At 40.5% G+C, this 13642-nt stretch overlaps 1 protein-coding gene across 1 annotated transcript in view; it reads left to right on the forward strand.

Annotated features, from left to right (window-relative positions):
• Nucleotides 1-13314, forward strand: part of CHMP2B (charged multivesicular body protein 2B) — a 15505-nt gene extending 2191 nt beyond the window's left edge. The window contains exons 2-6 of the mRNA XM_019525677.1: nucleotides 1481-1572; nucleotides 5783-5977; nucleotides 8996-9098; nucleotides 11241-11347; nucleotides 11508-13314. Of these exons, the coding sequence (XP_019381222.1) occupies nucleotides 1481-1572; nucleotides 5783-5977; nucleotides 8996-9098; nucleotides 11241-11347; nucleotides 11508-11621 (611 nt within the window). The 3' untranslated portion in view covers nucleotides 11622-13314. The remainder of the gene's footprint in view (nucleotides 1-1480; nucleotides 1573-5782; nucleotides 5978-8995; nucleotides 9099-11240; nucleotides 11348-11507) is intronic.
• The last annotated feature ends 328 nt before the right edge of the window (nucleotides 13315-13642 follow it).

Genomic DNA, 13642 nt, shown 5'->3' on the forward strand with positions numbered 1-13642 from the left:
ACCAAATAAAAAAATCCAGCACCACCCCCTTGGCTCTAACTTATTTAAATTTCTTGTGTATTACTATCTTTGGGTTTAGTTTGTACTCTGTTGCAAGCTTTCTAAGGGAATAGTGTCTTTAGAGAAAAAGCTAGCTGATGTATAGTTTCTACTCTGTGTTTATAAAGCTCAATTAAATAAACACTGTGCATTCCCCTTTTAAAAAAGACTTTTGCCACATCCTATGTCTGATGCTTGAAGAAAAGCTAGAATAGCTTCCATTGTAGTTCTCGTTCCAAATACGCTCTTTGAAAAGTGTTTCTTGAAAATGCAGTTTTGGTGACCTTGGAATCAATAACATAAAGGTGTAAGCCAGTCCATTTTCAGTATCACTTGACATTCAGAATTTCTTTTCAGAACATATATCTCAGATTGAAAACAGTTATTGACCATGAGGGTTTTTGTATGGTGTATCTTTTTTAAGATGCCATTAAAAACGTTTCTATCAGAACCCTAGTATGATGGTAATGATTTGGGCCTTAAATAGCTCAAAATACCTCTACAGACTGGAGAAAGAACAGCCTGAATTCCTTCCCTCCTTCTTCAGGAAAGAATAATGTAACTTAAAATGAAGGCTATATCTGTAGTTTCTACTTATGCTTTAGTTATGCCTGACTAAAATTCAGACTCTAGATTGTACTTCACTTGTTACACAACTAAATGAGAAATAACAGCATCCTGTACAGGGATTACAAAACCGTGATGTGTAGATGTAGTTTGGGAGCATTATTCTTTTCCCAGATTTGTTTCTGTGACATTATTTCTCTGACTTACAATTTTATATCAATTTTTTTGCTTGAGATTAAGGTTAGATAGGTATATGAGGAGATATTACCTAAAAAACTAGAAATTGCCTTCTAATCACATTAGAAATCAACCGCTGTTTATTTGCTTCATTCCTGTGATATGGTATGGTATACAGCATTATGGATGCAAACATACTACTTTAATGAATCTAGTACCAATAGACTCGATCAGCTACCAACTGTCTCTCAAAACTGTATGAAATCAGAGCAGTGAAGGTGGGACTGTTTTGAGTACATAGTTCATACCTATGTTTGTCCTTGAAAGAAGGGAGTGTGGGTACGTATCTTTTTGTGGACATTAAGTTTTTCTTGATACTTCCTGCATGATTAAAAGACTCGCAATGGCTATAAAAAGTATATTATGGCAAATAGTCTTCTCAGCTACAGTGACCATAAAAGGAGAATTTGGCATATATATCTGAAATTTAAGATAGTACAGGAGACTTGTAAACTTATATTCTGCCAACCCTGCATATATTTTTCATTCCTGCTCTCAGTAGGCCACTGTTTTTCTGATAAAAATCAATGTGAGGAAAGGGAACTTTCCAATAAATTGCAGGTTTTCACCACATGCTTTACCCTGGTGTTTTGCTAACGTAGTAGAATTTTCCCAACTCTTAATATTTCCTTTCCAGATATAATAAAGGAACAAAATCGAGAGTTAAGAGGTACACAGAGGGCTATAACAAGAGATCGAGCAGCCTTGGAGAAACAAGAAAAACAATTGGTAAGCAGAGCAGTGACTTTTAGCTCAACTTTTAAAAAACAACATATTTTCAGGGAGGACTTAAATAATAGGCAAAAATGAATTAATCGTGTTAATTTTCAAAGGCTCATCTTTCCCATCGGTAAGTTTATTAAGCTATAGGACAGTGGTGGTCACAGTTTTTGGCAGGTGTACCACAAATTGCCTCCCTCTCCTTAAGTGCCACTTTGATCTAGGCTCCCCAGAAACATACCTGATAGAGACTGTACCCTTAGGCAGAGGGTTTTGAGTCTTTGGTCCCATAACTACTGCAGTTTTATATGGTGAGAGAGGATCCAAAGCCCTTAATTTGGCAGCAGCTGTGGGGCCAGCGAAGTGGCTCTTAGCGGTGAAGCCTCCTCAGAAGCATTCTGCCATTGCTCTGCTCTGTGGCTCACATGCTACACATAGCTGCCTGCCTGTGACACATGTCCTGTGATTGGCCAAAGCACTACTTGGCATCACTTGAGGGATGAGAATTAAAGAGAAGCAAAAAGCAAAAACATTACTTGTAAACATTTTGAAGAGGTTAGGAAAAGCCCTGCTGCACACTAGTTATGTGTGAGGCATATAGCAAGGGAGTCTCAGGGCCTGGGGGTTTCATGTCCCTTGTCAGCAGTTTATTGCACCAGCTGTAACAGGTGTCTTTCTCCTGTGACAGCCCCCATTGAGGCACCTTGTGAGGCTGTATGTAAAGGTACTTTCATTGATGGTTTTGCCATGTGCCTAATGGTTCCTTCAGGGCCTGTGCTTCCCATGAGACGGAACAAGCAAGGCCCTGTTTCCTGACACACTGCTGCCTTCAGTACCATATGATCTGCACCAGCTGGTGCTTCTATGCCTGGGGATGCATTCTGCATTCTGCCTCTTTTCCTCCTACCCCCCACCCCTCTTCACTGGGGAGCTGTTTCAGCAGGAACTCTCTTAATGGGGTTGCCCCCAGTTATACCCTCACACCCTGTTAGGCAGCACTCTTCTGGTCTGAGCAATTCCATGGGGCACTGGGACCAGGTGTCCCTGAGGGCTGTCTCTGGGGCAGTGCAGTGGGGCTGAGAACTCTCTGTGGGGCCATGACATTGGAAGTCTGGGTCCAGGTATATTTGGGGCAGCAACAGGGCATGAGAGGCTACATGAGGGGCATCCTGCTGTGTTTGGGGGCAGCCAGCATTGAGTGCTTGGTGAGGGGCAGCATCAGCTCTCATTCTAGGCTTCCTAGACTTGGAGCTGGCTACAGGCATTTAGGTTTTAGTCTGGGATTGCCAGGCAAGATGGACCTGGGTAAAGGTGTAACTAACAAGCTTGTACTCTAGGCAAAACCCCTCTGTGGTCTTAGGTACGTGGGGGGGTTGCCAAATGCTGCAGGGTAATAAAAGGGAAGGAGAGTGGTCAGTCTTAACTCTCTAAGGAAGACAAAGGTTGGAGCTGCAACTGCTGCTGTGTCATATGCCTGGCTCCTATAACTGGGTAGTGCTGGTCTGATTTCTCTCCCACGCACACGTGTGCGCGCACACACCTCTTCTCCCTTTCCCCCTGTGCCCTCCACCTCTATCCTTCTCACCAGCTCATTTGCTTAGTTGCATAGGGCAGTTCCCAACCAGACCAGGAGGGACTGGCTGGGCCAGGTTTTCTACAGCGTGGTCAGACAGTTGAGTAGGATGCAGGAGGCAGGATGGGCTATATCACCCTGGCCCCTTGCTGGACTCCTGTTGTGACAGTGCAAGCCCAAAGAGCTGCAATGCACTCTTCCAACCCCAGTCCCTGGCCTGCTCTGTCTTCTCCTCCCTGATTCAGACCTACCCCCATCCCTAGCTTGTCTTGTCCCCATCCCTTGCTGTACATGCCACATGTGGCATGCGTGCTGATGGCAGTGGTTACTGCCTAAAATCAAGTTGTCTTCACACCCTCAGATCTCCAACTTATGGGGAAGTAAAAAGTTGTAGTGGGTAATATTCTTTCTTATCTTGTAGCATGCCAGGAGCTTCAAAGAGTTAATCTGGGCCAGAGCTTCATAGCCTTGCCACTAAAGGAACATTAGTTGCCTTGTTTTTATTTTCAAAACTAATGTTAATTATGAATAAATTATCCATGTGATTCTCTGGCATAGATTGTATTTATAATAGTTTAATAATGTATGGCATTTATATTGGTGTTTCATTTTGAAAGTGTTCTTTACAGACTAAATGGATAATGTGGGATAGCAGTACTTCTGATAGGAAAAATTAATATTTCTTGAAGTTTATTATGCTACTGCTTTGAAAAATATTATCACATGCATATTGTGGCAAATATGCTTTGCTATGTCATTGCTCCAGCAGCTAAAATAGGTCCTAATTTACATACAGTATTGGAGACACAATTAAAGAATGTGACCACTTTGGTGACATTTTGGGCATCTAGAGAAAATTGCCCTCTTCACAAGCTCATAAACTGTCTTGATAGCTACAAAGACGACGCATGTTTTTCATACCACAATACTTGCCTAATGGTCATGGGTACTTCTCACTTGCATGTTTCTGTTTTCTTTGGTATACTTGCATCTCCTATGAAATCTTACATGAACAGGTGTCATAAATAAATTACTTCTTATACATCTTATTACATTCTTATAATCTTATGTCAGATTAACATACCAATATTAACATAGTTCTCTTTCAGTAATCCAGTATCTAAATTGGGGATTGCCAACCTCTTGCATGAGTAATACAAATGGCATGGGTGGCATGCAGCAGATCAGGAGGATACAAGCAACACAGTGGTAAATAAGGCAGGGCAAGGAGCAGAAAGCAGAGCAGCAGGTCAGGCAGGATAAAGTGAATGGCAACCAGGGAGTGTGCAGGGCTAATCTGTGGCACAACTGCCAAAAAGGTTGGCCCTCACCTACCTAAATAATATTATACTTCTGATTGCAGGATAGTATTTATAGAGGAATGAGATAATTAACACTAGTTTTGGAGCTTCTTGTCTCTCAGTGCTTGTTCTTTTGTGCTTACCTATTGTAACCTGGTGACTGATCTTCACATCAGCCTTTTGGACTTCCGCTGCTGAAGGACGAAGCACTTCTCTCCTGTGGCAGGGGCTTTACCACCTGTAGCTGTATTCTCCTAATTAAACATTGCTTACCTGGCAAAGTATTATCATACAGTTGGACATATATGAGCTGTGTATGTTCCTGTAGTTACATTATTTCATATTAAGGGGGAACATTTTTCTTTCTTTATTAGCAAATAATTGCTTGGTATGGGGGTTGTATAATATTATTGAATCCCAAATCAAATTGAGCAGCTTATCCTGTGTTAAAACAAATAAGCAAACCAGTCAAGTTAGTGATATTTGCAAAGCATTTTCTGCTTTTGTTAGGTCACTCTCTATCCCCCGGAGTAGTAGTAGAATTTCACAGAAAAGACCTGAGCCAGGTTCCACTATTTAAGATGTGGTATTAGAGAGGGCACTTACCATGCATGTACTAAGCTGACCCAAGTAAATGCATGAGGAGGATCCTCAGCTTTAAGAGTTCCACATATAACTTTTATATAATCTGCTAGAAATAAAATGATTAAAACCAGCAATGGTCTAGCAAAACAGCCTGTGCAACTGCAGAAACAGAAAAATTACAAAGAAAAGACAATCCCTAATTATATATAAATATGTGGAAGAATAAAGACTTCCTTGGATCTACAGACTCCTCTATCCCTTCAGTTTTTGTCAGTGTGTCCTTTGTTAGTTGTATTGCCATTAGGCTATGGCAAATGAACAAAAGGACGGTTTGAAAGACCAAGAAGGAAGTGAGCTAACATTCATGCTGGTTGTGTGTTTAGTTCTGAACAGATACATTTGTCAACTTCCATATTATTTGCAGCCTAAATGATCCCCTAGAAAAATAAACTTTGGCACCATATATAGTATCTGTCTACACGTCATTTTGTATCATGGAAATACATCTTTCCACAATATAACATGAATCACACTTGGAGTAAAGGAATACTATGTTTACCATATGTTCACTATACTCTTGCTAGAAAGGTGAAGGAAAATGTTCTTGCAACTTTGCTGATGCCTCCATCATCACAGGGATGGTGTTGGTACCTGTAGCTAACTTGTCTGTCCTAGAATTTATTAACTCTTTTTAATAAGATAATTCTCTTTAATAAGATTTGTGCTGTGCAAATATAAATGATTTATTTCTTGAAAACAGGAACTGGAAATAAAGAAAATGGCTAAGACTGGTAATAAAGAAGCCTGTAAAGTTCTAGCAAAACAGCTTGTGCAACTGCGAAAACAGAAGAATCGAACCTATGCTGTTAGTTCAAAAGTTACCTCAATGTCAACTCAAACAAAAGTGATGAACTCACAGATGAAGATGGCAGGAGCTATGTCAACTACTGCAAAAGTAAGGAGTTAAATGGGTATAAATATGTAAAATGTAATTCATCTGTTGACCAAGTTTTGACAAATTGAGTTTGTATTTTGTTTAAGTTTATTCAGAGATGCAGATGCATTGTGCAGTGGTACAGCTAGCAAATAAGATGTTGCAAGTAACTTGCAAGTAATCAGTCATATTTTCTTGGTCAGTACCTGTTGTGTTAAATAACTAGGTTGCTTCAACACAGCTGATTTTTATAAATATCTTTGACCAGGCCTATAAAAATGTTAAATTCTGGTGCATAATGAATAAAATGAATTGAAACAGCATTCTCATGAAAAGGACAGGCTCCTGTAGTGCAAAAATTAAAATCCTTGCAACCATGCAAATATCTGCCTTCAAAATCTGTCATTTAAACAGTTTCTAGATAAAGCCAAAGTAGGGCAGACTGATTCTAGAAATCAAGACAATGTGTCATAGATGGCTGGTGTGAAAACTAGGGCATTACTCTCTTGCTGACGCTTTTAAAGAGCTTAGGAATTCCTTTCATCCTCACTTTCTGCACATCTAGAAAATTGTGTTAATTTTTTTTCTCTCATATGCAGAAATAATGTCACTTCATAAAGGCTACTTACAGATGTGGAAAAAAAACCTAACTAGTGCTCTGCTTTAAGCTGAGCGTGCCCCCATGCTGAGTGCAGCTCATGCTCAGAATAGGCATCACATTAGTTTGACCTGGCTTGCCTAGAGTCTGGGCCTGGGACTGGGGTAGGTGCTGCCCAGCTGGGGCAGGATGGGCACAGGGCAGAGCCGCAGCTCGTCCAAGGGGTGTGGAGAAGGGAGGGTGGTTCCCACTGCTGTGCGCCATTCGTCCGAGAGGGCATGGGGGGGTCCGTGTGCCCCTGGATCTGCATGGGGTGGGGCAGAGCTGCAGGCTGGGGCTAAGGGCTGCACTGCTTCATGTTTGGGACAGGCAGCAGCAGCACCTGGAGGGGGGCAATAGGGAGGAGCTCCAGCCACCCCAAATTTTGCTGTAGCTCCCCTGTAGCTCCCTCCCAGCACTACCGCCATTGCCTGCCCTGAGTGCAACACAGCATGGCCCCAGCCCACAACTGCAGCCCACGTGGCCCACCCCACACAGATCTGAGGCACATACCCGCTCGCCCCCTGTGCTCTCCCGGATGAGCGGCGCGCAGTGGCAGGAGCATCCCTCTCCACTCCCTGACCCCCTTCCCCCAGACGAGCCACGACTCCATCCCATGCCTGCCTTGCCCTGGCTGGGCAGCACCTGCCCCAGCCCCACTCCCTCCCTCACTGCAGGGGCCATTGATCTGCCCCCCATGTCCCTTCCCTCCTCTCCCCCTCCCCTTCCACCACAACAGACTTACCAGCTGCACACGGCTTTCCATGCTGCCAAGCTGTGCTCCTCGCTGCCTGGATGCTGCGCTGTGGCTGCGTGCACACACGGGCATTTCTCGGCCAAATTATCAGCCACTTCAGCCTGATTTCCAATATAGTCAATTTTCTTTATATTGGTGCCAATCCAGTATCAGACTGACGTATCGGTGCACCTCTACTATAAAGTGTAAATGTTCATACAACATTAATTGTCTAGATTCTTCAACAAACAAAATGAATAAAACATTTCCAATGTCTTCTCTAAAAATTGGCTTGTATTAAAGTAATCTGAAATTTATGTCTGCAAGAAAACTGCACACAGTATTTTAATAATGTGTATGATTTGCATTGTTTTCTGAAGCTACATGAATTCTGTATCAGGCATAAGATTTTTTGTGCCAAGGAAAGTGCCATATATCACTATAGACAAGGATTAGAGAAAGGAATGATTCATAAGACTTGTTTCTCTCCATATATAGTATGTGGTTTTCCCAGGGGAAAAAATATATATTTACTGATACAGTGCTCTATCTGAATCTAGAATACAGGGGTTTAGTTTCCTTATTTTAAGCAAGATCAGACAATATAGACAATCCTTCCTTAAAGTCTCTAGTTCTAAGGTTATCTAACATGTCACTACTTGATGTGTTAATAACTGATAGTATCCTTTAAAACTAGTTTATTCTTTACCTCTTCCAGAAGTGTCTATTGTGGGTTTTTTCATTTTGCTTCCGTCAAAAATGTTTGAGCTGGAAGCTTTTTTTTTTTCTGTGGAAGAATACCATAATTTCATATAAAAGGAATTGGAGAAGAAGGTGCTACTGCATGGATGAGTTACTACCATTAATAAGAACAGTACTGTAGAGTTGTGGTATAACAATGAGTAAGGTTCAGTAGAGTGCAGCAGATGTTAGCCAAGTGATAGCAAATGTTCAATAATTTCTAGTTGAACACTTTGACATTTGCTATTCAGAGAAAAGTCATACTTTCCACTAAATAATAGTATGTAAAGAAATGTCAGAGATGTAATACCCTCTTTCCTAGTGGTGAGTGATGACGTTGTTCCTAGCTAACTAGAGTCCTGTTGCCATTTGCCTGTTGAACAATTAGTTAAGAAATTAAAAAGCTTTCCCTGTCTTCTTCCCAAGCTGGTCCAGCAAGTTAAACAAGCTTCTTAATTTCAGCTCACTTTGGTAGTGATACAGCAGCACTCATTATGCTAGTAACCTGTAACATAAATGACTAGATGTGGATTGCACAATTGGTCCCTACCACAGCTCCCACAAAATTGGGAGCTCTCAGTGCCTAGAATAAGGATTGGCAACCTAGGGCCCATGGTCAGGGGCTTTTGGTAGTAGAGGTCTTTTCTCAGGTGGTCAGAAGATGTGGGAGGTGGGCAGAGTGAAGTGAGGGGGGTGGGTGCAGTAATGACCTGAGCCAGGTTGGAAGTGGCCTGTGCTAAGCTCTGTTAAAGTTCCCCCTCACTCTAAAACATCATCAACCTCTGGTCTTAAAAACACAGAATCTGGTCCCAGATTTGGTAGGTTACAAGTTGCCTTACTCCTGAATCATATATTTAATGTCCTGCATATATTTGTATGGCATTATGTTGCATGGCTAATTATTAATATTTCCCAATATTGTTAGACAATGCAGGCAGTTAACAAGAAGATGGACCCACAAAAGACATTGCAAACTATGCAGAATTTCCAGAAGGAAAATATGAAGATGGAAATGACTGAAGAAATGAGTAAGTCGTATATTCTAGTAAATTACTTGCTTCAGCAAGCATGCATAATGCCAGGCTACTTAGAGGTACAGCTAATTTAATATCCAGAAGTGGGATTTTTTTTACAAGTACTAATTAACACACAAGATTACTGTCAACAAACGATGGAAAGAAGGGAACAAAGGCAACAATATTTAACTTCTTTAGTCTGGTGATTTTATGCATTTGACAAGTATTGGTTATACTCCATTTCATCTACAACATTTAAGATCTCCAATAAAATTGGAGGTAAAACTTAGTTGAGAGAGGGGAAACAACTACTATAACAAGAATTGAGTAGATTGAATGTCAACAACCAGAAGTTCAAGTAATGCAGAATAACTGAAAAAGTATTGTTTTGGTTTTTTCCCCCAGGGATAGTAGAAACTTGTTAAGTGGTATGAGGAAAGCAGAGTAGGTACTGTATTGCAAAAAGAGAACAGTAGGAGTAACACACAATGTGCTTCTTGTGTGGAAGGATCTGACTTCAAGATTTGGATATGTCTGCAAATGAGAACAGCCTTCATAGGCTTTTTGACTTGCAGCTATCACAGTTATATAGAATGTGCAAGGAGTTGAGAGGGCAAGAGCTCTGAGAATTACCTTTTGCTGCAGTTGTTACACTTTATATGGAAAGTGAAATGAAAGGGATAATAATAGACCAAACTATGAATATGAGCCAGCAGTGCAATGCTGTAGTCAGTAGAGCAAATAATATCTGGCATGCATTAATTGATGCATCTCCAGCAAAACCAAGGAGGTGATTGTTCTGCTCTACTCAGTACTGGTGAGACCGCAGCTGGAGTACTACATCCAGTTCTGGGCACCACACTTTAACAAAGATGTGGACAAGCTTGAGTCCAAGAAGAACCGCATACATGATCAGTCTTAAAAGGCAAGCCATATGAGGAAAGGCTGAGGCATCTGGGACTCTTTAGCCTGACAAAAAGAAGGCTGAGAGGGGATTTGGTAGGCAGCTTACCACTACACTAGGGGAGTACATCAAGGGCTCGGTGAGCAACTGTTCACCAGGGCACGCGAGGGGAAAACCAAGAGTAATGGCCACAAACTCCTGGAAAAACTCTCTCACTGTTGGGCTGTCCAAATTGTGGAATAAGCTCCCTCCAGAGGTAGTGCAATCACCTACCCTGGAAATCTTCAAGAGGAGACTAGACAGTCACCTTGCTGGGGGTCACTTGACCCCCCAGTTGTTTTTCCTGCTTGATGCAGGGGGCTGGACCCAATGATCTTCCAAGGTCCCTTCCAGCCTTACAATTTATGAGTCTAAAACAGATTAGATAATAATAAAAAACAGGGAAATCATACCCTTGATGTCAGTGGTGGGGGACGTGTATCAAACAGTTTGAGAATAAAAAGCCATCCTTTATATTGAAGTGTTACCCTTATTTTGTTAGCTGGGTCATTAAAGGGCTGACTTTTTTTTCTTGCTTTTCATGTTTACCTTTCTAGGTACTAGATTTTTTTTCAAGTTTGGGGGTTTAAACTGGAGCATCATTTAGGGACTGCTGAGTTTTTCAGCTGGTTGTTTTTCTTCAGTGTCTTAAGCTAGGATAGTTACCTCCTTGATAGTTGCAGCCCTCCACTTCCCTGATACTAAACTGAACTTCCTAATGTTAACATAACCTTATCCTAACCCCTACCACTGCATCAGTTGTACTAGATGAGAATTAATACTATTGGACAGTATTGCACCAGCACCGCAAAGCTGGATTTTTGTAGTTTGGGTAGGTAGGGGGCGAAGAGTATACATAACAACTTTGTTGGTTTTGGTGGAAAGAATGAGATATTCAAGGCATGCATAAGTTTAAGTGGCTTGCTCTTTAAATCTAAATGATAATATTCAGAACTTAAATCTCATGTACAAAATGGTGAAACCAAATCTCTATTACATAAAGTACTGGTGCCTCACTTGTGCAGAACGCTACTGGCTGGCACTCCTCGAGAGACTAGTTTAAAAACAAGAGCTTCATACCATTTATACCTTACTTAGTGGTACTGTGGCTGCATGCTAAAATCAGGTATCTTGTGTCTTGTAGTTTCTTTTGCTTTCATTTTGTTTAATCTTGCTTTACAAAAGTGACTTTATTTCATTTTCCTTCCAAGTTAATGACACTCTAGATGACATTTTTGATGCTTCTGATGATGAAGAAGAAAGCCAGGATATTGTGAATCAGGTGCTAGATGAAATTGGAATTGAAATCTCTGGCAAGGTATGGAAGAAATTGTTCTTTGGGATAAGGTCAAACACCCTTCTGCCTCCACCTCCCCCCACCCTTTAAAATATTTCAAATAAATAATTCCGTTAAATGGCTTTCGGTTGATGGCACTGTGTGTTGTTTGAACTAAGTGTGTTGTCTTTGTCTTCTGCAGATGGCCAAAGCTCCATCAGCTGCCAGAGGCTTACCATCTGCATCAACATCTAAAGCTACCACCATTTCTGATGAAGAGATTGAACGGCAGCTCAAAGCCTTAGGAGTAGATTAGCTTTACGGCAACGTGCAGTCTCCTTATAATAATTATTCAGCTGCAGATTTTTGAAATGTGCGCACTTTCTTTCAGCACAACTGATTATTTTTCCCAACAAAATTGAAGGCTTCAGAAATGACAACTTGAGTTGCACCAGGAAATGCTTTAAATCTTTTTTGCCAGAGAAGCATTATTAGTTCAGTGAATTCCTCAAGTTGTTGGAAAAGCTGCTTTAAATGACTTGACATTGATAGGTACATATAATTTTTGTGTTTGTTGAATGCAGGATTTTTAAGTACTGGACCGAACTGAGATCTAATTGTAACAGAGGCATTTATTTACTCCAGACCTGAATTAAGCTTATGTTGCATACAGATCTTTGTTTTTTGGGTTTTTTTATCCCAAACGTTTTTCCTTGTGCAGCCCTTAGTTTTTTCAGCTTGCAGGATATCAGGCAGCAAGCAGACTTGGAAAAATAACAGTACTACTAATAGTCCATTATCTTTTTCCTTTGAACATTTTCGAACCTGGTCCCATCCTATGACTGTTGGCAGTGTCTCTTTTTGTGTCTTACAGCATGGATCCCTTTAAAGCTGTCACCACTGGAAGGGTCTTAATCTATTATCCTCTCACAAATGAAACTTCACATTGCCTTTTTGTTTGGAAGACAGATTCAGTCCTTTTTAGTGAGAAATAACCTTAGCATTCTAGTAAGTTTAAGTAGTAGTAGCTTTTCTATATATTTCTTTAAAGTGTACGTATGAGTGAATTCAATCATAATCAGTTGGATTCTTACTGAAGGGTATGGGGGAATCTGGCTCCCTTTGGCTTCAGTGGAAGAAGAATGGACTCTATATGGGTTTTTAATGAATTGTTTGCATGAAAGGCACTGACTAAACTTTATTGTACTGTAACATAGCTAACTTCAATAGAAGTTTTGTGCCTTTTTGTATATAACCTTGTCATACTCTGATTTTGCAAAATATATCTTCAAGGGGTGACGTAACTACTGTTGAGGCAGTTACCACCAACTACAAAGCACTATTAAAATTCCATGTACACTTGATAGCAGCCAGTGTTGAAGTTTGTACATATACTACTTTAGCACTTGCAAAATGGGATCTGTCCTGAAATCTCATTTGTAAATATTTTACAGTATTTCTTAATAGGGGATGATGGTGTTCAAAAATGTTATTTACTAAGGCTTATTCAATTGCATACTGAGAGGATAAATCTAAAGCTTACAGTTATCAGGATGAAATTTGTTTCCCTATGTTTAGAGGACTTACCAAGAAAATAGTCTAAATAATAGGAAAATGCTCAGATTCTGTGGAGATTTCCTGGGGTCTCTGGACTGAATGATTTTGATCTTATATGATACTAACTTTCAGAGGAATAATATGTTAGTGAAAGAAATGTAATCTATTTAGATTCTAAATGGAGAGTAAAGAAAGGAGGAGGCCTGAGTCAGTAAAACTACCATTGTCTCATCATTTACTAATGCAAAATTGAACAGGGAAATAAAGACTTCTAATCAAAGTTTGAGCCCAGATCTTTGGTTTCTATGCCAGAACCCAGAACTACTGCTTTCACTGGAAGATGTGGGTTAAACTGAGAGTTTATAACTTAGTGGGTGGGACATAATTTGGAGTGTTTTTGTTTAAACAACTTATTTTGTAAAAATCTAATAAAAGCTTTTATTCCCATGGAAGCTCTGTTCTTCATGGTAAGTCATCTTTTAATGGACTTGCTTGAAACTTCCTATTGTTAAGGCCATTTGGGCATGGATTCTGCAAGTGTTTTAGTGTGACTGGTGCTGTTGGTCATGCATGTGTTTGTTTCATACACCTACTACCTGTACAAACTTAGACTAAGAAAAGGTTCTTTGGGCTCTAAAAATATGTGGGAGCTAAGAACTCCAGGCATGTTTTCCTCTTCAGTGTTTCTCAGGACATCTGACTCCAAGATGTAATACCCTGGATGAATGGAAACCTGGTCCTACATTATCAGTAGAAGTTGTGAATAATTATTTAGTAGTT

This window comes from Gavialis gangeticus, unplaced genomic scaffold (genome assembly GCF_001723915.1).
Source record: "Gavialis gangeticus isolate Ggan-Ray unplaced genomic scaffold, GavGan_comp1, whole genome shotgun sequence".
In the NCBI taxonomy this organism is placed as follows: Eukaryota; Metazoa; Chordata; order Crocodylia; family Gavialidae; genus Gavialis; species Gavialis gangeticus.